The sequence below is a fragment of the Dermacentor variabilis genome, chromosome 7, assembly GCF_050947875.1.
Source record: "Dermacentor variabilis isolate Ectoservices chromosome 7, ASM5094787v1, whole genome shotgun sequence".
Classification (NCBI taxonomy): Eukaryota; Metazoa; Arthropoda; class Arachnida; order Ixodida; family Ixodidae; genus Dermacentor; species Dermacentor variabilis.
In genome coordinates this window covers 155,728,005-155,753,866 of record NC_134574.1, presented here as the reverse complement: position 1 = coordinate 155,753,866, position 25,862 = coordinate 155,728,005, and the positions used below count along the sequence as shown (strand labels likewise).

The window sequence follows — 25,862 nt, the reverse complement described above, 5'->3', positions numbered from 1 at the left end:
GCTTGCTCTGAGCACACACATTTTGTTGTATACATACACACTTTATTAGCGATAATTTACCTTCAGAAGTAGTACACAAACAGCAGCAAACATAACAGCAGAGACTTACAAGCAACAAAATGATTTAGATTACAGTGACTTATATGGTGACATAGCATTAGTTGATTTCGTCTGCTTCAGGAACTCGCCTGAATAAACTTCCTCAAAGCAAGTACTTCACCAGAATTCAGAATCAAACCTCTAACAGACTGTTCAGAAAACAATGAGTGACACATTTTGGTGAACAAAATTCATTTTTCATGACCTATGATGCAATATTTCAAAATCATAAAACTATCCCATAATTCATAAACTTTACAGAAAATTTGGGAAAGTTGGCAGGTATGCAAAGATATACGGATGCCACCTTGTCTCTTCTACCAGTGGCTTACAAGGTCTGTGGTGGCGAGGAAACACATCATGCAATAAAATTATCTCGATTTCAGTAACACTCACACAGAAATCAATATTGTTTTCCGAAGCAGCAAACAATCTTGCGATCAGCAAGAGATTTTGCGTCTTTGTAAACATTGACTGGATGTGTGAAGCATGCCACTTGGGTCCTCGCGGACCTAATGGGTAAACAGCACACGGTGGAGGCTACCAGTCAACATGGTCAGCAGGGCATTTGCAATGTGTCCCATTCTAAAAACACCACAGCTGGCTAGCTTTTCAAAAGACAACACCAATAGCAATAATAGGGACTTCTGTGTTGCCACTAGGTGCAACGAGGCTTGAGACTGATACGACGAATAAATTTATTTGTGACTCATGCATGGAGCATGTTCTTTATTTCTTCCAATTACAGAAGTTAGTATTCCGGGGAAGCTAACTTAAATTTGGCTTAGACTTATATATGACAATATACTAGTGTCGGCAACTTCTTTTTGACAAGTCGCCATGTTGCGACCCAAAAGGTTCTATTTCTATCTCAAGTTGCTAAGTGGTGTTATAAGGATGACAATTTCTTCAGAATTTTGCCTTTTTTTAATGTTTTAGTCGTTCTTAGATGTCGTCCTTATAATTTTTTAAGCTGGAGCTTTAGATTACCGGCTGCAATGATGAGTCGGCAGTCGAAATGAGAAAGAACAAAAAGAAAACTGGATTTTCTAAAACGGTACAAGATCTCAAGATTGTACTTTCTCTAGAAAAGCAGCCTTGATGCACCTGGATGGCTCACTGAGAAGCTCTTCGATACATCTTTAGAAGTAGTGACAAATGGGGTCGAGGCACTGAACTATGCCAAGATCCCATGAGGGCTTTCACTGGCAACTTACCTCATACAAACGCCACAAGAAAGTCACGGAAAAAAAAAAGGTCGCCAAGACTCTAAAAAAGGCAAAGTTGTCGTTAAGGTGGCTAAAAACTCGCTAAAGTTAGCAACAGTCTCGTTAAATGAACACTGCAATACACAGAGTTTATGCCTTCGCAATGTTCGACTATCATACGTCAGGAACCGAAAGAATTTGAAAAATGGAAGGGCAGGAACGTACTGTCCACGCCAAATCCAACGAGGAGAACCCCGTGATCAATGTCTGTTGGGCTGCAGAGAAATTTCCAAGGGTGCGAGATACCGCCAAAGTAGAACTGGAAGCAGAGGGAAAATAAATTTAAGGATTATTGTATTACAGCTACTGAGACATGACAGCGAGAAGCAAACAACAAAAGCAAGTCAAGAGTCGAAGAAGTATACGGTGCATTAGCAGAATAGTTACCCTTGCACTCTGTGGATTGCCATATAGTGTACAACCCTTACCAGTTAGCGGCATTTTAAAACATAAGTGCACACGTGTGATTGCTTTCAATCTTGTGGCATTTATTTCCATATAAGTGTTTGTGTTTGGAAGTAAAGACTAACCAGAAGAATGTACTTTCCCATCTCGTATTCTTTGTCCAGAAGCCCGCAATGGTGCGTTATTGAAATCTGCTATATAGGCAACGCTTACCACCTTTTCCAAACCACTGTGATGCTAAGAGGGCAAGGAAAAAATTTATCTTCCCTCCTGCACTCTCAAAAGTTGTTTGCTGCACTGTTTTTTTTAGTGGACTGAGGCAATAGCCAGCGCACGTGTTCTCTTTTTCTCTCCTTCTGTCTGCGTTTCTTATGCCAAACCTTTTCACAACATGAATATCCACCCGTTCGCCCCGCATTCTGTCGCTCTAAAATATCTCATTATTACTTTACAAACAGGGTCTCTCTGGTCACTTATTTGCAATTTTGGATGTGCTACATCAGCTCAAGTTTTGGCTACAGCACAAGAAGCTGTAGCCAAAACTTGACTCAATTGTCAGCTGAACCCTGAATGAAGTTTACACTTGCAGGTAGTGCTTTTGGAACTCCATTTTCATTTCTCTGAAAAAAAAAAAGCGTTAGCTATTAAAGGGCCCCTCACCAGGTCTGGCCATTTTGAGCTGACAAGCGCCGTGTATACAATGTGTGCTAACGATCGTGTCTGATAAGCATTACATTGCTATGCACCGCTGAAAGATCTGAAATTTCAAACCGAACACTGTTTGCACTTCTCCTCGCGGGTACCGTGCTCCCAGCCGGAAAGCCAACAAACATCGCGCAAGTGCGCCTACATACATGGTAGTGCTGTGACGTCGCTCATAGTGGCACGTGATTTCGAGAATTATTCTACGCAACATCTGTTATTTGTGTAACCTGGGGTGCTATTCCGTAGGAGTCCACCTAGTGGACTGTCCATTTTGGCCGCTGCTGATTGGCCAGGGCAGCTCGTCTCCTTCTCGCTCATACAGCTGGATCCAATCAGCAGCAGCCGAAATGGACAGTCCACAAGGTGGACTCTTACAGAATACCCTCTCTGGTGCTTCAATCGACAAATTAAAGTTTACAGAAATAATATAGCGCACAAACCGAATGTCTGTGCATTTTTATTTTACTTCACATCGCAGCAGAAACATACTTCCGTTTCTTCTGCTTGTTCCCACATCATGCAGTCGCGCGCACAAACGATGAAACTATGTCATTTTCTGCCCTGTTCCAGCACGTGATCATGCTCTGTGATCTGCTTGTGTCTGCCTCAGTATTCGTGTAGCACTGACTTATACTGCTAGTCAGGTGTTACAGCATGCAAAATGATGCACTGCGCGAAACAAGACAAGCGCAACAGCTCACACGTGGTGCCGTCAGAAGTGTGCCACACAGCAAAAAAGCGAGGCTAAAAAAAAAAAAAAGAAGACAGGGCCCATGATGTATACGTCATGCAATCCTCAAGCTACGATATGGGAGGACGCAGGGAAAGAATTTGGGGAGTTAGTGACATCATTGGGAGTTAGAGTGAGAATTTCAAGCCAGTGTTGCTACCCATCCATATCGATTTTCTCACCGTTTATGGCTTGCCAGGCCTCCTCCACACACAGCAAGACTGGTATACACTCTAAAAACAGTTTGCACAGTTTGGGGCACATCTCTGTCCCACAACAATAATTGCCATCTCTCTTGCGTGTCTCTCCTTACTTTAACACTGCATGTCCAGTACTTCCAAAACACTAACGGAGTGCACATTATAAGCGCGAGACAGCTTTCATGACAGAAGTACAGCGAGCGCAGAGTTTTTGAGAGAGGAAACACAAGCAAGACAGATCGCAATTATTGTAGTGGGACAAAGATACGTCCCAAAGGATGTAAGCTGATTTTAAAAGTGCATTTGTGGTAGTGTATGTGTAGTCTACCAGTCTACATTAGGTTATTAACTCAGCACTTCGCTTTGGTGTCCCTTGTGAAGCACACTGCTACATTTCATTAGTCCTAACGGGAAAAAAAGGGAATAAAAAGAGAACATGCCATCTCATTAACACACCTGCATTGCGTTGGCATTGATTCCAATAGAAATGGGCCCATGCTTCATAAGCCAGTAGGCAAGCTCTGGAAGACAAAGCAAAACAAAAGTATCAGCAGTTGAAACAACGATGCTCCTATAAAAGGCACATAAGAGAGAAGTCTATGTTACAATGTAAACCCTGAAACATGCCTTCGAGTAGCAGAAAAGATATTCAAATGAAGTGTGATCAGATTAAATGTAGTTGTAGCATGGGGGCATGTCTTAAGTATAATGAGGATCAACAATTAAATATTTTTAAAATCTTTCTCTCGTATCCTGAAGTCCTCCTTTTGTGACCGTCTATTGAAAGAACGCTTTTGCTCGTACCAATGCTGATTCACCTATATAGTTAACACCATGATACCGAAAGCTCGAGATAAGAAAATACTCGCCCCAACAAAATATTTTCATATTGCTGACAAATGCTCGTAGGATTCATTGCATTTCGTATTTCTCTGCAAAAAACATCAACTAGGACTAGGCTGCAATCCCGAATCAATGAAAGCTGCTGGAACCTTATTATGCATATCACCTAATCATGTAATATACCAAGTCACTAACAGAACTCAAAAAGCGCTGAAATGCATTTGCTGTGCGCCTAATCTGTGTAAAATACTGCCAAAGCATGGCCGCCGCATTTTAGTTTGCAAAAACAGCAAAGCACCAAAAGCACTAGCAGGCACTGGAAACACGTCGCTGCTGCCCTCTCGTTCCCAGTTGACAGCCTGTTTGGTACGGCCACATCGACATCAACCATAGAGACATGCGATGAGACTTAGCATACCAGGCACAGTGCTTACTCTGTGGTTTCATGTGTTGAAGGGGTCCTGCGGTGTGCAGCGAAAACAGAAAAAACATCAACATGCTCCTGGCTTGGCCAGCCTGCCAAGATGTCTCCTCTACGACCAAAAGGCGGAAGTTTCTGACCCTTCAGGATAAGGTGGACGTTATCGCCGAAGTCAAAAACGGCAAGCAGGTGGACATCGCCGAGGAACGCTTCCCACTGACGTGGACTTGTTTCCGCAGTTGAGATGTGACGGAGCACACAGATACTTGCACCACTTGGCAGGCATCATGCAAGGATTCTGCGTGGCCGGGTGATATGCCTGAAGACCCAGATCATGCTAGTGCAGTCGGCATAGTGCCACCATCACTGACCAATGCATGGCGTGCTTTTGCTGTCGACAATGTGGCTTTGGATGGCTTCAGCATAGCCGACTTCGTTCACGCAGATGAAGAAACGGCTGTCCACAACGAAATCGCCAGTGCGGCCACCATCAACAGCACGTGCAAAATCAACGATACTGATAACCAAGGTGTAAAACATGACTAGAAGACAAACTCGTGGGACGTGATAGGTGGCTTCGACATGATTCGGATCCTTCTTAGTTGTCCATGATGTCAACATGGTAACGGACTATTGAAGTTAAGAAGTTATTGAAGTTAAGTTAAGTTAAGACTATTGAAGAACCATGAAGTTAAGTTACGGCTAATGGCAGTAGGCTAATGGAATTTTGGCATTCAAATTTCATTTTGCACAAGCTTCGAACGTTCAACATTTTTCTGGTTTTACTGGAAATTGGCACATTTGTATGCATCTTTTTGAAGAAAGGTGCAAGCTTACGAATCCTGCAAGTTCATGCCTGGACGTTTAACATCCCTAGAGCAAGCAAGCAAGCAGGAAAGAAAGGAAGAGTGAAAGGAAAAATTAATTAACGAAAAGGTCACAATAACTGACCGCATTCTCACCGGTTTCATTCTGGGGCAAGCCCACAAAGCTCTGCACGTGGGCCTTGGTCTCAGTCTTGTTGAACTCGCATGTACCATCTACACCTTGGTAAGGGTATTCAGACTCGGTCTCCAGGCCTCCTAAGAAAAATAAACGAAACAAGATTGCTTCAATCGCAATTTGCATTCACCTCCATCAAACCAAATAAAAGGGGAAAAAAAGAAAAGAGAGAGAAGAAAAAGGATGCCATTGAGGCAGCCAAAGATTATACTTCGGTGCCAAAGTTTCATGCCATCATTGCTGGACAGAAACTCCAGCACTGCTGCCGTTCCACTACCATTGCAATTACAGGAGCACCTCTAAAACAAAATATCCTGCTTAGCTAAGGACTACATTTTTCCCAGTTGAATTTCTATCTTTCGTATTTGCTATGAACAGCGAAGACAACTACAACAAGGTCTTTGTCATACAGGCATCTAAATGTACATGCATATTTCTGTGACTTGGCCTGGCTTCATTAAGAAGGCATATTGTGATCTCTCTCTCTCTCTCTTATTGTTGTTCCAGACTTATCAATCTAAAAATTTCAAAGATGCTCTAAGTAAAGAAATTTTGAAACTTGGTGAAAGTTACTAAATATTGTTTTATTACTCAACATGTTGACTGCTTCTTTTAAGAATTCCCGGGCTTTGTTCTGCAGGAGCACTGTGAGCAGGCACAGTTATAGTTGCAGCTAAAGCGATCTACACCGCCGACAAACAAAAATATTCTGGAAGTTTATTCACAAGATATTCATAACACAGGAGCCTAAATTTCAGTTACTGTTATTCACAGGTTCTAGAGAGTGCATGATGGTACAGGGAGTAAGTTCGTATAATCAGGTGCCTTGGAAAATTAGGCCCTGAAAGAAAAAAAAATGCATACGTATTCACTTTAGCTAAATTGGTCATAATTAAAGATGTGCCCACAACAAAATTCTTACTTGCTACTGCTGGTACTTTACTATTGTCACCAGTATTGAAGAAATGCTTAGGCAATTTCCACACAGATACCCGAAGCAACCTTGGAGGCTGTGTAAAATAGCTAGTTCTGTGGAGTTGCTTAGAGACCGATCGAGAGCTGAAAGAATCTACCATATCAGCTACTGCAGTAAGAACCACTCTCAGAAATGTCTTGCATGGCTGCTGCGCATCAACACGTATTTTCCTGGCCATATACACAGTAAAGTGTAAATCGGACTATCAGTGGAATCAAGGCACTGGTGTACAGTTGAAGCCGGCTATATCGAACCCATTTACATCGAATTATTCTATATATTGAACAATTTCTGGACACGGTACAGTTGCAATGAAACGGGGGGGGACCCAGCGGCGTGGCTCCATCCAACCGCTCTCCCTATCGCAACCACGCTGCCTCAGACGAGCCGTCGACACCCCCCGACAAAAAATGATCCTGGCCCGCCCGCAGCGCTTGCTCAGACAGCCAATCAAAAGCTCTTGTGCCCTCATGTGCGCAAGATGGCAAAAGTGCGAGTTGTCTCGCTGCTTTTTCTGGTTCACTGTGTGTGCGCCTTGTCTCCCGCAGTGTTGCCGTGATGAAGTGGCAGAATTCGCCTTTCGTCGTGAAGCTCGAAATCGTAAATCAGGCTGAATGCAGCGAGAAGTCGGATGTCCTCGCAGCATGCAAGATTCCAAGGAGCACTCTCAGCACTATCTTGAAGAATAAGGGAGAGATTAGGGCTAAAGCGGCCAAACACGCGACCCGGTGCCCGTGGCGCCCGACATGTACTACGTACAGCTGTGTACAAGTGGTTCATCCAAAATTTCTTCAGCCGTGCCGGCTTCCGCATGCTCGGTGATAACTGTAAATTCTGATGAATGCAACGAAGCCGTTGTCGGTGTTGCCGAAGTTTGGAGCGAGCTGTCATAATTTCCGGTAGCTGTTGGCGAATCAATGGTGGATGAGTTTGTGAGTGCAAATGATGGTGTCGTGACCACTGGAGAGCCCGAAAACGAAGACTACTTTGCTGACGTCATACCGAGCACAAGTGAAAGTGGGCACAATGAGGAAAGCAACGACGGTCCTTTGCCCACATCCTCCGAAGTGATTGGCGCGCTCACACTAGTCCGGTGCTTCTGCGCGAATGCAGAAGGCTGCGGCTTCAGCTGCTCCGACTCCTTAGACAATGTGGAAAAGTGCGTGCGTTGCAGGCAGCGAAATTGCCCAAGCAGAAGAAAATGTAGGACTACTTCATGCGAAACTAAGCTAGTTTCATCAATAAAGTGATTTTGTAAATGGTATTTGCTTTTATGACATCCAATTATTTAGTAGGCTTATATCGAATTATGCTCTATATCGAACCGATAGGCCTTTTTTTGACAGTTCAATATAGCCGGTTTCGACTGTACTGCATATCAATACTTCATTTTTAAATACAATAGCGTTGCAGCAACAATCATACCCATTTCAATAACGGCCTTCATAGCTTGACCCATGTAGCCACCTCTGCATCCATTGTCTCCATGATCACAGTCAACAAGTTCTGCGATGAAACAAACAACAATATATGCAAGAAAGAAACAATCATGAGATGACAGCAGTATGATGGAATTGGCAAGTTCGGTGTTCAAAACAGTGTAAAATAAAATGGCGCAAAATGATGACACCGTATCAGAGAAAGAGACTGCACAAAAACAAGATATTCATTCATCAGTTTGCAACTTGTGAAACACGTAATTTTCTAACAACAAACAATACCTCTAGCTTTAACCCCTTAATGTCATGTGTTGGGCTGCTGCAAGCATTGAAAAATACTGCATCTGGTCAGATGTCGGGAAGCACTTGACAAGCCCGTGCACTTGTTTGTCCTTTATTTATCTTGCAGTACCTTACGGCAAAAGTTCTTCAAGTATCGAAAATTTGAATTTCTCTGCAGCGTCCATGCACCCACCTCACCACCTCTGCGCACTTCGCCGAGCTGCAGCTGTTGCAACAAACGCATGGCCGCTTACAATAAACACTCGCAAATTAGCGCTTCTGAACTTGGAAGCATATTTACAATGGCCGATTTGCAAGTATAAAGGGTCTCCTGCATGCGCGTGGAAAGCTTCAAGCAGGAATATTTAGCCATTTGCTCGTGGCAACATTTCTCAAGTTTATTTCATTGCTCAAAGGAGGGTTTTACCGGCTTCAATGGGAGCTTGGAAATTTCCTATGGACACTGCCAAAGCAATCAGAATTTTCGATATTTCTTCAGCATGTTCCTTTTAAGTGACTCTGTGATGTTTTCTTTCAATGTGCTTAGTAATTCACAAATGGGCAATGTTTTATTCCACAGCAAGCAATGAGAACTCCAATCAGCAAAACTTTGATCATTTCCTTGGGATTGCCCTTGAAGCTCCTGCAACATGAAATTTTCATTGCCTTTGGTAATTTCCCACTCTGCGTCTAATTACTCTGCTTTGTTCCAATGTTGCCCAAGCAGCGTCCTCGACATGTTCAACATCCCCCCTCATTTTCGTGATGCTAGCTGGACAATTTCGAATTCGAATTAGTCAGCATGCAAACACTTGCCGATACAAATCGCTGCAGCATCTGTTTTCACGGTGCTAAGGAACAGTAAGTGCATCAACATCGATTTTTCAGCCCGCCTTTGGCAGATTTTGAAGCGAGAATTGCAGCTCACAATAAATTGACAATTCATAAGAAATTAGAAATAATGAGACTAATTACAATGCATGCTTTCGTTCTACAAATTTGACCTGAAAGCTTCCAAAAGCAGCCGTATGTTGGGGTATTATTTAACCTCTGATTTTGATTGGTTCCTTCAGATAACTAAGTAAACTCCCTCAGTCACGCTGAGGTCGAACTAAGAGAAGTCAACTGCATCTCATTAACCATGCACACACACGCACATACAATTAACAAACCATGTTAAAGTGGGACACAAATAAATGGAGGCCCATTGAACTTTTTGAGGGGATGGCAAGATTCAAAGGCCTGGGTAAAGCTTTACCCTGTTCTGACAGTGAGAGCAGTTTGTTGCGTGACAGGAACCACTGGCCTTCCACGTTGCCTGTCACCGAGAACGCCCAGCAGGAGCCGCATGCGCCCTGAATGAAAATGAACAAGAAAAATTGGCAATTTCATTCCAAGGATGGAGCACAGGAAGTGACAGCAAGACTGAGCATTTAGCTTCTCGGATGGTGTTACAATACACAGAGGTGACACAGTCGCATGAAGCAGCATGCGAGCCTACTGCTGCTGGATTGATGGATGAATGTTAGGAGTGTCCTCTTTGAAACATGGTGGTGATGTACGCCCCCAAGCTAGTCACTTTTACTTTTCTTCTGCGCCTATTTTCGGCCTTTTAGAGAAATGGTTTGCGCTAACAAATCATTGATCTTAAAGAAATCAATTGTCCTAAGATTTGTTCTTGATGTTCCCTGCTTTTTCGCCACCAATGCTCCAGTCATCCTTCATTATTCTCCACCACAGATTCACGAAGCTTTCCTTTACTATCTCCAAGTCCATTCACTTCGGGCAGGGTTACTACATCCTTATTGACGAAAGCACCCTGGCAGCTATCAGGCATCTCACAATGCTTGCTATGATGAGCTTATTCTGAAGCCATTTTGTGGTGACAATGGCAATGGTGTTGGAACTGACGGTAGCCTGTTGCATGGCTGTTTTCAGTGCTATCATTGGGGACATTCAAAGACTGTTGATATTTACATTTTATTCGGTTGTCAACACTTAGTTAGCATCAAGACTCACAGAGGTAGCTCTCAAGAATTACTTTTCTCTCTCTGGAGGTGGAGGGGGTTGAGGCTTGCTTTAGGAAAACATACTTGAATCGAAAATGTGCCTATCATGGACATTGTCGTAGCAGTAATTTTGATTCTCCAAGTTCTAAGGGACACGGATGGGTAATAAAGAAAATTTCTTTTTGCTGAAAATTTCGTTAAACTGTTATTTCTTATTTGAGGAATTAGATGGTAATGGAATAGCGCGAGTATATGTACTGTTCTTTTAAATAACATCAGTAGGCTGCCATTCACAACTTCGAAGTGCCTGCGAAATTTCCCCTGTGCTTTCCCTCACTTTGTTGTCTCTTTGCTTTATATGGCTGCAATTAACAAAAAAATGAACCCCCTCAGTTTACTGTATCCTTCTCACACAAACTCATTTCTAAATTTCTGAAGACTTCTGGGTCTCCTGTGATCGCTGTTTGTGCACACACCTAAAGAGTTATGTACTAAATCAACTTCACCGTGCTTACCTGATTCTTCACTTCAGTCACAGCTCCCTTGGTTCTCCAGTCGAAAAGGTCTGGTAGCGGTTCGTTCACGGGTCCAACTTTGATTGGCTTGACCTCTTCTTTGTGCTCAGCCAGATCCTTCTTCAAGCCAAGGTAGTGGCGCTCAAATTCACTCGCTGCGGTACAAATGTCTCGCATTCAGAACTTCTGCTTGCAAATGCAGCGGAAGCTGAGTTTGCAATGTGCAACAGTGAAGTCTACAGTTAAAGGGAACACATTTAGTTTACCGTACATGCAAATTCTGCCCTCTGGCAAATGTACATTTGTATGGTTTGTAGCAAGTGATCTGTTGGTGGTGGCACTGGCTTTTTTTTGTGTGTCTATGCAGTTTAATGACATAGCTTCAAATTTATAATGACAGGTTGACAATGGGTGTATTCCAATACTTTCCACAGATGCATAAAAAGAAAGCAAACGGAACAGCGACAATTTTATTTTTCTTTTTTTGCTGATTATCACTTCTCCCTCACACTGCTACAAGGCAAACATGCGGAAGAACTGTAGGCTAATCCTTCAAAAGAAAGTGAACACCGAGAAAGATTTTACCATCGTAAAGGTGTAATGACCAGGTACTAAAAGGGTAAAAAATACCAGATGTCTTACGTGACAAGTCAGAGAACTCCGTGAGGCCATAATGTGCCGTCCCCTCTTCGAGTCTGTTGAAAAGTGCAATTCTCTTCAAGTTGTTCTTGAAAATCATGAACCGAGCTTCTTGCTCTAGGGAAACAAAAAAAAAGAAGAAGCACGGGTTGAGATACAGTCAGTTGTTCAAGGACACCAAGAACATCATCACCTTCATCACAAGCCTAACTTGTCTCCATTCCAGGCCGAAGGCCTCTCCCAGAGATCTCCAGTTACCTCTGTCTTGCTTCAGCTGACTTCACCCCATGGCTGCGACGTTTCTAATTTCCTCACACCACCTACCCTCTGCTGCTTTCGACCGAGTTTCCCTTCTCAAATCGCACCAATACCAAGTTTAGCAAGTACCTCTGAACAGACCACTGCTTATCTATCCTGCACAATACAAAACTTGTCCAGCTCCATTTCTCCTCAATATGCACTACCCCATTGACTCTCTAATTCAAATCACTGTCCACCTGTCTCTTAATGTCATGCCCATTATTTTTTCGTTCCACAGCTTGCTACATGGTTCTTAGCTTATTTTCTTTTTTTTTCCAAGTTTATTTATTAACCTCCAAGTTTCTGCCGCATATGTCAGTGCCAGTCGCATGCAATGATTGTGCGCTTCTCTATTCAAGAATAGCAGTAAGTTGCTGATACACCTGCCATGCATTTTACAACCCATTTTTATTTTTATGTAAATTTCACAATTTCATTCATTATTATATACCATTTTTCTTCAGCTTCTTGAAATATCCAATGCTTTGTGTGCTTGCTGTTACACACCAACAAACATGACAGTGAATGGCCACACTTGTATATCACAGCTAAGCAGTACCTCCAGCAAAATAAATAGACTGGGTCATCTTACAACTGATAAGGCAGTTTCAAAACACCCAGCAGCAACCAGTGCCTGTCACGACTGTACTATCAGTTTCCTGAGCAGCTTTAAAATAACATTTATACTAAAGGTACATCGACATAATATTTTTTTACTCAATTTTCTTGCATTAACTGAAGCTTTTAGACCTCCAGTTCCTACAAAACATACTGGCAAGCCTTGTGGTGGCCTAAACTGTTTAATATAATGGCTTTTCTACAGACAGTTGTCGTTTCGTTTCCCAGGAAACTGTTTTGACATCATGACGCAGAAGGTGGTCCCGCGAGAGCAGGACATCACGATGTTGAGCACTCGCTCCTGCTCGCTCGATGGCCTCTATGCTTATGCTCGCTGCAAGGCCCAATGGAGCTGCCTTACAGACGACCAAACAAGCCGGAGGGAGTGTCAAAAACCTTACAATTTCCTGCTGCTACGTGTCTACCTTGTGCATCGCGAGGTCATGGAACAGTCACCTTTAAGAAAACAAAACCGAAAGTGGTTGTAGAAAAGCTATTTTGTTAAATGATTTAGAGCATTCTGAAGCTTTCCAGTCCTTTTTAAGTTGTTCCGAGGTTCCAGACCTTCATTTGATGCAGGAAATGAAGAGTCGAAAATATTTATATTAGCACTCCTTAAAAGTGTGAAATCAAGTTTCTCCCAACCTTCTTTGTCCTTGTATGTCTTGTTGTACGTGCGGGCGAAGACGCTGAAGAGGGACCTTTCTTGCGACAGCTTCAGGTGTTTCGACAGGTAGGCAAAAGTTAGGTCCTGGAGAAAAAGCAAACAACCATATTCGTAGGTGCCTGCCTAATAATGCACAATCGTATTCTGCCCATGTAAATTCAAATGCTAAGGAGCACACAAATGTTTGTTTGAAACATCAAAAATTAACTATCTGAAGTTGAACATGATATAGTTTAAAAACAGTGTTATACGAATACATAATTATACAGACAGATATGCACACTTTTGTGCTCATAAAACAGATTTAAAACCACGACAGGTATATGAATGGATTTACAACCTGGTCGCATTTCTACATGCGGCACCATCTCATAGTGGCAGCAGAGTATAAATCAGTCTTAAATTCGTCTATCCTTGTTTTAATGAACACAGATATAACAACTTACCTAGTATAAAGTAAGTCTAAAATGCTTCTCAATGATATCAGCAAATATTGCAATAATAAAAGTACTTTCGTGTCAAATGTGACATTGTTATAACAAGCTTTGACTGTATCCTTTGATAATTAGTCGTCTATAATGACTTCATTCCAGTCAAGTCATTTTAACGACATTACACTGCCATCAGAAGCATGAGAGCTTTGAATTAACCTATGGCCTTGTTTGAATTAGACTGTTCCAAATTGCACTGGGCAAATCAAAATTTTCAGCTTTGCATGAATTAAACAGATTACTGAATTACGTACAAATTATAATTACCACAAATTGACCAAACGAAGTCACTGAGAAGACAATTCTTGACTGCTGCATCTTTCACCAATTTATTTTGAGGATATTAGTTTCTGCAAGCTTCAGTTGGAAAAGCAAGAGGGAGCAGATGTGATGCAACAATGTACAGTAATGCAGAGATGCCCGCTTGTCTTTAGAGGAATCTGTTTTCTAAACTATTGTGTGCTAGCCACATATTTAAAAATCCACAATCTCTTGCAGTGCAAACAATACAAATCTGCAACCTATCAATGTTTCATACTTGAAGATAACTTATTTCAGCAGAAGGAATCGTGCGCTTGTAGAAGACATAACCTTTTGTGATTGCTATGGATATCAATAAGAGCAGCAACAGGATTTCTTACAATTTAATACAAAGCACAATAAAGTAATCACAAAATGTACTAAAACTTATCGAAAAACTTAAAAAATTGCTTTGTTAGTTGAGATGTCGACTGTTTATTAAAAATCTGCAGACTTCATTCCATAGGGATGCTGTGAAGAGCCATTATGCTGTATCCTGTAGTAAGGATTACCTGTGCCCCAGACAACAGAAACATTCATGAAGTGTTTCATAAAATTTTCACATAATGACAGCAAACAATTTCAGTCGCCATTATACATTGGTCTGGTGCGGTAAGGTGGCACTGCTACGTCCAAAAAATCAGGCTTTGAAAAATCAGTGGGCGACTGTATATGTGCTCCCCTGAAATCAGTTCTGACTTAGACCATATGTAAATGAAGAATCATAAATTTAGTAGTGTCAATATGACAATCACAAACAAGCTCCATAAACAGGATATTTTATGATAAACTTGTAACAAGTTGGCCGCAATGCAATACGCACCTTGGGATCTACAACACCCGATATCCGTGTGACGATCGACATGGCCTGAAGTGGAAAGCAGCAAATTTTTACTTCGTCTGAGAAAATTCTGGTCAATAAGCAATGCTTTCACTTACGAACTACCAATTTCAGCGCAAGAACCGACTTGTGACAAGCATTACTTACAGGTGCAAGCACTAGAACTTGGAATTTCCCTTTATTATTTACTTGTGCCCTATCCACCAGTGCCAATCAAGCATTACAACCGTGGAGGCAGAAGTTGCATGAACAATAAGATGAACACACTATAGCAGTAAATACAGAACACTCTGAAGTAAATAAAGTAAATAGTAAATAAATAGAACAGAAAAAGAAGTACAGAAGAATATCAATGTATGTTTTCAGTGTAAAATGTTCGGCAGCTTAAGAGCTTGAATAAAATGACAACAGCATTGTGCAGCAAGGATGCTACAAGGATGCTATTCCAACGTAAACAGCAGTCATATGTACATGAAGGAGAAACATCAGCCACATCAGGAGCAATGAAAGCAAAATAAATTTTAAGAGCTACTCCAAAAGCCTCATTTAGCTGCTGTGCACCAACAGCTAAAGAAGGCAGTCAAATGCATTCAGAGGAATTTAGTAAACGCTGCTTAAGCAGCAGCACTGGTTACAAAAAAAGAGGTAAGGTAAAAGGACTTGTTCCCTCCTACGGACAGTGCTTTTGTTGACAGACGAAAAGGATTCTAGTGTGGGAATCATACTTTTAAAACAAAACAACAACAGTGACACTTTTCATAATCTCACACATGTTATCCGTGATAAATGTGTAAAGCTTCCTAAAATGCCGATTCTTCAAAGATAACGAGGAGGCAAGATACTACGGATATGGCAGAATCTTCATGAACTTGTTCCTGGTTTATATGTTCCCAGTGGAGAACAGTGAAAATGCCCAATTCAGATTGTGATTTGCACATATTAGGTCTTTTCAGACATGTTTTTATCACATTTGCTTTTTAGAAATCTGTCAATGAAGTTTCACTGTCATTGACACATAGCCTGGAATGACTGCCAGCTTAGTGAGATCTAGGAAATCACAATGCCTAGTTTGGAAAAACTGAGTCAAATAATGACAACCTGAATTATACTGGTATTATATACAAATATACATACAGATAAGAGCTGCATAACCAATTATATGGCTATAAAATTTCTGAAGAAAGGAAAGCATGATGCAAGTAAAAATAGAAAAGAAAACGGCCCGGCAAAGGAAAGTATGCATACCGCTTCGCATGTGAATGAGTTGACGTTCCGATAGTTCTCCCAGGCTCTGCTGTAGATTTCAGCTTCACATATCTTCACTGGCTGCAGAAAAACAACGGCAGTTGAGTATATGCAAGTGAAAAACAGGATTGATTGATTGATTGATTGATTGATTGATTGATTGATTGATTGATTGATTGATTGATTGATTGATTGATTGATTGATTGATTGATTGATTGATTGATTGATTGTATTTACCATGCCAAAGTAGAACATGGGTTTTCAGATGTACCACAGAAAGATGTATATATTATAATTTAAGCTGACTGAGGTTCTTTTCCATGCGAACAAAGCCCAGTACACTAATGGTTTTGCATTCCACTTGCATTGGAACCAACACTTAAACCTGCAGCGTTTCTATAAATAAGACACTGTGGTATGTAAAAAAAGAAAAGCCAGGAAAAATACAGGAAGCAGAAGAAAAGGAATGCTCAAGTTCACAGTTTAACACATTGAGGAATTAAAGAGTGCAACACATAGATAACGTCAATTTTTTGGGTATCTATAGTCCCTTCATGAAGAAAGAGAAAATAAGCTGATGCACTTGTGTTGAAAATACTGCACCAAGTACTTGCAATCCGTGACATTATTCAGTTGCACATGCAAACCAGTATAAAAGAATATGATGCTCCAATGTCAATAAAATAACTGAATCGCAGACATACACATAAATACACAATATACACAAAATACAAAAAGAATGCAAATGTGATGCTTCATATTATTAGAGTGAAGAAATCAAATGTAACCTTTGTTTTGGTAAGAGTGAGAGATAATAACTATACTGGTAATTTAAGTAAGATACTGAGTCAAACTATAGCTAGAGCTATGGTAAAATTATAGCCCCTAAAATTGCATTTAGGGATATTAAGAACTGATTACCCTGACGGGTATGACTGATGGCTTATAGAGAATGCATTTCATAAGCTGTCATTGCAGTGTGTGCATGAAACTCGCCTCCATGCTTTCGTATTACATTTCATATTATGCCCCAAGGCAACCCGCATGTAAGTAAGATCCAGCAAAAGGCCCCATGTTACATCTCACCTTCCCTTTCTTCGCAGTGCAGAGCTCTTTGGTGTAGTTTCCTTTCGACACCTTACAGATCGATTCTGTCATCTTCATCTTGAGCCTGATTATGACTCCCGAGACAACCTGTGGACGACGAAAAAGAAAGAAGGGGAAATGCATTTGAGCATGTTAGCTGCAATAATTATTTACACTACAGAGCGACACTTCAACGGAAATGTTTTAAGTTAGATTACGGGGTTTAGCATCCCAGAGCAACACACAAGCTTAGTGGAGGGAGGGGGGCTACAAATTTATTTAAGCCACCTGGGCTTCTTAAGGGAGCAGTGCAGTCTAAGTAGACAAGCGTTTTTTGCAATCTGCCTCCATGGGAATGTGGTCACCGCAACCTGGAGCCAAACCCGCAACCTCAACCTAAGCAGCAGAAGAACCAGGGGTGTCACCAGAGGGAGGGGTAAACCAAGAGGAAAAGGCAGGGAGGTTAACCAGGAAGGTTAACCAAGGACATGCCCGGCTGGTTACCCTACACTTGGAGAGGGGGAAGCAGGGAAAGACAGATAAGAAAAGAAGGAAGACAGAAAATTTGAAATAAGAGATAGCCAGAGTGCACGCACTCGTGGAAGAATATGCACGTACAGTCACAAGCATTCGAATACTACACGGTGCAGTCGTTTTTCAAGAAACACAGTCGGTCGTTTGATGCTTTATGCATCCAACAGTACTAATGCCAAGGTGCCAGATTTTTTTTCTCCGAGAGCACCAGGATTTTTCTGTTCGGCGGGCGAAACGTGATTCTCCTTTTTCTTTGGAAATGCAGGAGGGCATTCGATCACTCAGCACTCCTTGGTGGTAAAAGAGTTTGGAGCTCGGTTTAGCGGAGGCTAGTAACTCACATTTTGACAGGTTGAGAACGGAGAGTCGACTGGTTTTATTGTCGAGCGGCAGTGGTGGTGCCCCTGCCGGACAGCTACTTCAGTTCGAGCAGGGGGGCAATGACCCCAAGAGCGGGGACAACAAAGTGACGGACAGTCATTAGAAATAGAAAGGCAATGTAGAGGCAGGAGAAAATATTGCACTAGGCTCTTGCTGTCAAAGCAGGAGCCTATAGTTCCATCATTTGAACCCTGCTTGAACACCACTTCAATTATACCGTAATTATCACCACCACCATATTTAGTATAGATGTTGTACTTACTGTTTGGCTTACATTTAATTAAATCATCTCCAAAGGGATGGAGTGTTCCAGAGACCGTGACCTAGGTGAATTGTTTGACCTTTGCAGCAGAGGTTACGTTGAATGCATTTAAGAAGCCTCGGTTTGTGGTACATATGTCCTTTTTTTTTTAATTCGTACAGAAAGAAGTCTGTAGACGTTTTTCTGCAAAACAAAAGTGTGCAGGAGCAATGCCTGCTGAATATATTGATAGGACAATATAGTAGTATAAGTGTACTAAGTATACTACTCATAAGCTCAATATACTCATACTATGAGACAATATATGAGTGAGCTCATGCAAGACACATAACTTAGTAGGCACTTTATCTCAGAGCTGGCTCTGATGCAACTATTCCCAGTGAAACAATGTTTCTGCCCCCCGTGTATTTAGATGGGAACTCCCCAGGCAGAAAGTGCTATGAATGCATTGTTGCAGTTCTTACGAACAACAAAAACTGCACGAGGAACTCTAGTACTGACAAGTGTTAACAGTTATCCTGTGCTGTGAAAAGCAGTAACTGTGTGCATGCGCTCAGTTCCTCACTCTCTCTATTTCCTTCTTATCTTCCTACGTCCCCCAAACTTTATTTGTCTGGGTGACCTCCCAGCCTTTCTTTTCTTTTATCTCCCTCTCTTGCCTTGGTAGAGCTTTTTCATCAACTTGCAAATGGCACCATTGCCAGGCAGCATGAAGGATGAGCGAGGAGAAAGAGAGAGGGAGAGATAACGTTATTTCATTTCAGCGCCCTGTCCAGGTCTACTGGACTACTGGGCACTAGGGTGATGGTGAGAGGCTGCGGGAAACAGGGTTTAAAGTGAAACATTGGTGGCATAGACTCTTGATTGGGTTTCAACCACTTCTTGCGGTACGGTTAACCCAAGCGCCATTGTAAGCTCTGTTAACGTGGTCACATTAGATGGTGTTGGGTTGGACAGTCACTTCTCAAGTTTGTGTGGTCTTTTCGGTAGTGTCCCAAGTATAGATGGAGGAGCGTGTTGACTTACCTGGCATTCCCATAGTGTATGGGATGTATAGAGGTGTCCCCCACATTGCAAGGAGACATCAATATGATCACAATTAAGGCACAACGATTACAAAGCTTGTCGCATGTCTTTCATGTTCTCTGGCACTGTTTGCAGGCCATGACAAACCAATAACTAGCCAAACAAATATTTAGGCTTTGTCATCGATGTGTCATGTCCAGATAACTAGTAGGTGAGTGGCAACGAAGTGTGCGAAGTGCTTGCGTGCGCACTGAAGTAGGCGGCCATCTTTGGGAGAAAAAAAGATAAAATGGTTGCATTCTTTAAGTTTCTGCGCTTATATAGTGCTATACAGCCCATAGCGCTATAGCTCTAAAGAGATGTGTTTTTACAATAGAGCTGCAGTATTAGTACAGATGTATCCAGCAGTACTGGAAGATGTGGACTGGCATGGCAGTGCTGTCATTTCGCATTCACAACGCTGTGTGATAAGAAGCAAACCTTCCACACAAAACTTGTCATAAAATTAATCCATCTTGCAAGTTTGGCATGCCATGAGGCCTCAGTCGGCAAGGCCAGGCCTTCACCGCATCAGCTTCAACGTGGTTTGCACCAATTACATTAAACAGAAACTTTGGTTATTAGACTTGCCAGCATGCTTACTGTGCGATGATTCTGAGGGACTTGCAGCACTTCTTACATAAGCACGGCCAATGGTTGTCAGACAGACAATCTCTGAAAGCCGTGTGGCATTTGTATCACAGCTTGGGCTTCAATCTGGGGGAGATTCTTGGCTAACAAAGAAAGAAACTCTGCTTGCACGTTGCCCACAACGAGAGCACTTCCAATATTTTTTTAAAACTGCAGGTCTTACTGAATCTCTATGAACAGTCTCTCTCTCTCTCTTTCTGTGTGTGTGCGTGCGTGCGTGTGTGTGTGTGTGTGTGTGTGTGTGTGTGTGTGTGTGTGTGTGTGTGTGTGTGTGTGTGTGTGTGTGTGTGTGTGTGTTTGTGTGTGTGTCTGTACGGATGCATGTGCTGTTTGTGCAACCACTGTGTACACTGATAATTGTCACCCACCAGCTGGAGTGCCATGCCAGGCCATCAGCCAGGTAAACACACCCAGCATTTAATTAAGCACAGCATCTCTCTGTGTTAATGGCAACACCTCGTGTCACTTTTCAACATACTGTTCTATTAAATTTGACAAATTGTTGAATAAAGCTGCTATTTGTCTTATTTGTGTTATTACTGTCATCACCATAAAGAATAAACGGAACAAAGAACTGAAAAAAGGAATTCCAACTGAAAGTAAGTTAATAAAGGAAAAGGGAAAAGCTGCCCTTGCATATGGTTGTAGTTTATGTATTTTTGCATATGCTGGGTGTGGTGTGTTATGATGCCACTGCACTATTCGATATGCACGAGTGAAGAAAAAAAAAGTGGAACCATAACTCATGCAAGAAAACTCTTGCGGGAAGGAATCCACACGTGCTTAATTCAGAAACCAGCAACAACAACAACAAAAAGTGGGGGTTAAGAGAGAAAACTAAAATAATAAGAACTGGCAAGAGAATAAGCCTGCGACACACGAAAGCAGGAAGCTCTCGGGTGTGGCATCGCTCCATTAAGTCAACCAGACGGGCAGGAAATATCTGGCACCTCCACCTTATGAAAGCAATACTGGAATGATGAGATACGGTGTGCCACCCTTCGTGTACTACACCCAAAACATGTCTCACTTTCACAGGCATGCAAATTTTGACTGGGTTGTGTTATGCAGGCCCAGAGCTGTATGGCATATACATGTGCATTTGTAGATGTGGCAACTGCTATTGCTTGTGTTGTTGCTTAACAGTGTTCCCTGCTTGCTCTCTAAAACATCCAAGCACTTCAGGAGAAAAAAAAAGGAACTACCGTAGAAGAACAGAGAAAAGAGGGAAGCACAGGAAAGGCACTGATCTTCACCTGCAATTTTACTGCACTGAAAACTACACCCCCCAAAATTCACATGGAAACATACTCAAATGCTCAAAAACATGCTCCCTGCTTATTTCTTTTTTCGCTTGAGATGCTAAAAAGACCTCAGATGGCTAAGTTCCAACCAAAAGCAGCTTTCTGCTTTAAGTTTGGCTCTCCAAACTTCTGAGTTGCCATGAACACATAGCATGATGACAGCAAACTTTTTTGACTAGTCCAAACAACTTCAATCCTCCATAGAGATCCCAATTATAAGCATCATGTAGAAAAATGTATTTATTCTGCTTCCTATCAGCGAGGAGAAATTAGAAGTATGGTGGGAGGCAGAGAACTGGTCATTTGGTTTGGTTTAGTTCGGTTTTTATGATGGCACATACCCACTACGAGAGATTGGTCATAAGCTGATAACTTCAGTTTCTTTGGTTAACAAATGCCTGGCAAGATGAGCTGATCTCTGCTCACCAGCTTATCATCCTCCACCATTCTCATAGCCTAGTCATCACAGATAACCAGTGCTTTACAAACCAATCATAGCTTATCTCATTCAAGTCACACTATTATGCCTCAAAATGAGGAATGCAAAACGAGGTGGCAAATCAAAAAGCACAAACATATGCAATTACAGTTCAACAAAGGCTTCTTCAAGATTGAAATAATGAATATATATATATATATATATATATATATATATATATATATATATATATATATATATATATATATCAAGTGTTGTGGGAGGGATAATTTGCGCAGTAACTACAATCAGAAAGCTGCACAAAGCACACTGATGCCAGCGCGACTTATTTCCGGCATAGCCACTGCACCTAGCTCTGCAGTGGCTTTCAACATCACACGTGCCTCTCGAGTCAGTTATCATGAAGGCCCTGTCTATCAACTTGTGGCTGAGATATACCTGGATCATGCCATTGCCGTTAAAGCAAACATGCGCTGCACCTTTTACAGATAAGACAGAGTTGTTTTTTCATATGAACAACGAGCAACCAAGGAATTCAGACAATATTTGCGTGACCAACTATATATGGTAACTTTTTGGAGATAGGTGTTTCTTCTTTTTGTGTTATGGTGGGTTACCGAAACAATGTGAAGACCATGCATGCATGTGCTATATATATATATATATATATATATATATATATATATATATATATATATATATATATATATATATATATATATATATATATATATATAGCTGCGTCCAAGTTCTCCGGCACTCACTTCCTATTGGCGTTATAGTCAAGTGACAAACTGCCGAAAAAAAGCGGAAAACCTGCCTGCAGGTGTTCCCTAACCTAACCTAACCTAACCTTCCGTTCGAGCCAACAGGGGATGAGTGCCGGGAGAAATTAGATTCAGAATTTCTCCTGGCTGCCAGGAGAAAAGACAATGCCATGTTATATCTCGTAACGCACATTAAGGTTGTTCTAAATAACGCGCATAACTTTTCTTACGGAGCTTGTAGCAGAATTTGAGTACTAAATGTTAAGTAAAATCCGACACAAATGTCACAAAAGAACGCGTGCGCGCATCAGGCTCGCTGACGTTCAAGTCCACTAAATTTACGTAGCGAATACGCGCAGTATTTGCGCATATTTTTTTTTTTTTAATTTTGGTTGCATACATGCGAGCATTCAACGCGCGTCGTAGGTACGAGCTGGTAAAGCACAAAACCGCGCCGAAAGCTTTCTTTACAGAGCAAGTTTTTCAGCAGCGTTGCTCGTTCAGCGACGCCTGCGCCTTTTTCTTTGTCACCGTCGTCCCCTTGACTGCAGTCCAAAAGGATTGCGCGATGCGCGAATCACGTGCAAGTGCGTGAGCAATCTCCATGCAGTCGGTCGCGCGACTGCGGCGCAGTGCCGCTACCGCGCCGCGATTCCCGCAATCAATCCGACAACTACGGCGCTTACCTGAGTTTCGGCTTCGAGGATTTCGACGACGGTGTCGTAGAATTCACGGCCATCCACCTGCGACGCCGCCACAAAGTGAGCCTCGTCGAGATAGTTCTCAAAGTCCTTCGCGTCGTGCTTCATCGGAGCTCCAACGAGAGCCGCGGAACTGAGCGCCAGTAGGGCGCACAGCGAGGCGACTGCTGCCGAAGTTATTAGCCTCATTAGGTTCAATTCGTTCTGTTACGATTTGCTTGATAGAAGTAATCCGAAAAACGCGCACGGACCTCTGCTACGGGCAGGGCGGCGATGAGGCTCGGTAAGCGCCGAGTTGACAGCAACAAAAACTGACGCTCACTTTCGTTTTCGACTGTTTATGTTTTCGTCTACTCGCGCGCAGCGCCTCCTACCATGTGGATGACTCCCTACATCCGTTGCATGCGAGAGAGAGAGAAGCGACAACTTTGCAAAGCACCGCTCCACTTCATGTCTCTCATCTTATACGGAAAAGCTTTCGTGTAGGCGCAGCCGACATCCTGAAGGCAGAGCCTTCTTACCAGGGGATCCGCAATAACATTTGACGGCCTCGCAGAGATTGCATGTCCTCTCGCTTATTCTGAGGATTTTGCAAATGCTTTTCTCGACGAATAAAATTTGTGTCATGGACAGCGGACGGAACGGCATGTAACATACGTAAACAACGGTATGAATTGTGGTTATAACTTGCAGTAAACTTTATGGTAATACCTAACACTTTAAACACAAAACGCAGCATATAAATGAGAAAAAATGCCTGCACACCCCGAGGAAGGGGCCCCTTGGTATGGCATAAAAAAATCGGACTTATATAGTGTCGAAAGGAAGGAAAAAGTGAATGCAAGAATAACTATGCGCTGCACAATGGCTGCTGACAGATGTGAAGCGGATGAAACTATGCGAAGGTATCATATCTTAATAAGCGCTGTCCAACTTCAATCGTATGCATCTAGTTTTTGTGGGCTCCGAGATTGCTAAATGCCGCTGTTGCACAATGCGCCTGGCCTCAGTACTCGAAGGCTGTACTTTTGGCGCATGGAGATTTTCACTGGTCTTCTTTAGAAAATCCGAACGCGTCCAAGCCGTCGACTGCTTTATCTTCGAAGCAAGTGCACTCCTTGCGTCGTCACTGACTATTTTGCTGGCTGCGCTTGCGCGATGTACGGCCACGACATGTCTTTGTATTCTGCTTTGCGGTTCTCAATAAATTGTTGCAAGTTGGCGCTCGTGTGTCTTGTCTTTTTCCACCGACCTCGTCTGGTAGTGCGCTTTAAGTTCTTACTTACATGTCTTACCAACGCGCCCAAACAGCTACATTACTGATCCAACTGGCCCGCGGAGTTTGCGCAAGACAATGGCGTCGTGAACTATGGGCTCCACCATGTGAGGAAGATATCCCAGCCAAATGTTTGTCTTTATGATGCAAATGTTTGTCTCTATCTCTCCCCAATATTTAAAAATGGGTACATATTTGATGTCCACTTCACATTTTAGATTTCTATTAGTTTGTGATGGTGGACCAAGGAGCTTGCAGAATGTAAGGATAACTTTTGTGTTGTTAAAAGATTCGCTTGGGTAGGGCAGAAGTTGCAAGAAGTTACAGGACTGCACAGTATGCTCAGATACCAACATCGGAAGAGCTGCAACACGCCTGCTGTGTTGAGTAGCGGACGTACTGCTTTCACGGTGAAGTTCCTGGTTTCCAGTTCATTTCCGTGCATTTTCTCGCCGTCCTATCTATACGGATGTCCGTCCTTTGAGTATACGTAATGCAACAGGACCGTATGACGCGCTTAGAATTTTTAAAACGGGTATATCTTTCTTTGGCTCTCTCGTCCGTTTTCGTTGTGTTCGTACGTTGATACAAAGGCGTCGCTGCAAGGGAAAGTCCTCCTCCGAACGTCAACGATTACAACTGCATGCTTTGACATTCGCGCGCTGTCGTGTGAGAGCTTTCCGGTGGCTGACTGTTTAGATACTGAGGTAGGAGCGCGCGAGAAGGAGAAACACCTTCTCACAGAGTTAATATAACTCTAGAGGAAAGTCGAAATTGGTAACGGCAGAGACGCCTCCGTGTTGCTACTCTGCGCAGGCGCAGACGACGAGACGCGAAATCAACGCGAACCTGCTGGCCTTCCCAAGTCTGGTGGCGCCATCTTGTCCAGGAGCCTGCAAACTCATTCTTTCACGCACCGTAAATGTTGCATCAAAATTTTTGAATAGCCTTAGCATATTTCTTTAAAAAATCTCAAAAGTGTTTGGCCAAATAGCTTTGAGCCTCAAGGTTCTATAAAGCTATACATTTGAACTAACTATATCTATTCTACTCAGACATCGGGAGTCTGAAAGTGTTGAAGCCTGTTTATGTATTTCAAGTTCCACAACATCAATTACAAAACATAAAAATTGCAGTTTTGCCCGAAAGGCGAAGTATCGATTGCGATAGCAAATTAGTAGACAGTTATACGAAGTATGGACAGTAGTATTATCGGCTGTATCAAATCGTAAACGTTCACTTGCTAACTAAATTAACAAGCATGTTGTCAGGCGTGCACAGGAAAACATCTCACTCAGTGAGCGCGGACACTCGCTGTCAAAACGCAGGCGTGATGAAGAGCGGCAGCAGTAGCGAGAAAATTGACCTTCGCGCTGCTTATTTTGTTATAACGCAAGCTT

The 25,862-nt window shown here is 42.4% G+C and overlaps 1 protein-coding gene across 1 annotated transcript in view; it reads right to left on the bottom strand.

Moving 5' to 3' along the window:
• Window positions 1-23,532, bottom strand: part of LOC142588245 (cathepsin L-like) — a 31,339-nt gene extending 7,807 nt beyond the window's left edge. The window contains exons 1-12 of the mRNA XM_075699812.1: window positions 23,172-23,532; window positions 17,083-17,190; window positions 15,996-16,076; window positions 14,733-14,777; window positions 13,097-13,202; window positions 11,537-11,650; window positions 10,895-11,049; window positions 9,629-9,725; window positions 8,075-8,155; window positions 5,634-5,753; window positions 3,864-3,928; window positions 1,533-1,626 (exon numbers count right to left, since the gene is read on the bottom strand). Of these exons, the coding sequence (XP_075555927.1) occupies window positions 1,533-1,626; window positions 3,864-3,928; window positions 5,634-5,753; window positions 8,075-8,155; window positions 9,629-9,725; window positions 10,895-11,049; window positions 11,537-11,650; window positions 13,097-13,202; window positions 14,733-14,777; window positions 15,996-16,076; window positions 17,083-17,190; window positions 23,172-23,375 (1,270 nt within the window). The 5' untranslated portion in view covers window positions 23,376-23,532. The remainder of the gene's footprint in view (window positions 1-1,532; window positions 1,627-3,863; window positions 3,929-5,633; window positions 5,754-8,074; window positions 8,156-9,628; window positions 9,726-10,894; window positions 11,050-11,536; window positions 11,651-13,096; window positions 13,203-14,732; window positions 14,778-15,995; window positions 16,077-17,082; window positions 17,191-23,171) is intronic.
• Between the last annotated feature and the right edge of the window lie 2,330 nt (window positions 23,533-25,862).